The sequence below is a fragment of the Egretta garzetta genome, unplaced genomic scaffold (genome assembly GCF_000687185.1).
Source record: "Egretta garzetta isolate BGI_Z169 unplaced genomic scaffold, ASM68718v1 scaffold199, whole genome shotgun sequence".
Classification (NCBI taxonomy): Eukaryota; Metazoa; Chordata; class Aves; order Pelecaniformes; family Ardeidae; genus Egretta; species Egretta garzetta.
This window is the reverse complement of record NW_009260838.1, coordinates 228,740-229,241: the sequence shown is the minus strand read 5'-3', so window position 1 is coordinate 229,241 and position 502 is coordinate 228,740. Positions and strand designations below refer to the sequence as shown.

General features: G+C 59.2%; 1 protein-coding gene across 1 annotated transcript in view; it reads left to right on the top strand.

Annotated features, from left to right (window-relative positions):
* The first annotated feature begins 281 nt into the window (after window positions 1-281).
* Window positions 282-502, top strand: part of PDGFD (platelet derived growth factor D) — a 144,355-nt gene continuing 144,134 nt past the window's right edge. The window contains exon 1 of the mRNA XM_009647031.2: window positions 282-411. Within this exon, the coding sequence (XP_009645326.1) occupies window positions 282-411 (130 nt within the window). The remainder of the gene's footprint in view (window positions 412-502) is intronic.

Sequence of the window (502 nt, the reverse complement as noted above, 5' to 3'; positions counted from 1 at the left end):
CAGAAACGCGGCAGAAAGTTCAGCTCGCAGGAAGTTTGGGGGCAGCTCGGCAGCCGTGACCGCCGTTTCGGGTGGTGTGGGTGGCTTTTTTTTTATTTTAGTGTTTTGTGTTTTCTTGTGCTTTTTCGTTTTCCCCCTGCATACAACTCCCCCAAACACACAAGCAACAACCACAAACAAAAAGTCCGGGAAGGGGGAGAGAACACTTGAGAGGGAAGCGCCCTCGGTGGGGAGAGCCGGGTTTCTTTGCAGAGACGCGGCCCCGTGCGCAGCGGATCCCAATGCAACTGCTCATCCTCCTCCTCCTCTACGCTGTCGTCTGTGCCAACTTTTGCAGCCGTCAGGGCACCACTGCCCCGGCCCAGAGCGGATCTATAAAAGCCTTGCGGTCCTCCAATATCAGGCGAGATGGTGAGTGTCCCTCTGTCTTCTTTATTCCCGGGGGCTGCGTTTGCCGGGGAAGCCCCCGGCCCGGGGCGCGTCCCGGGGGGGCTGCCGTCCC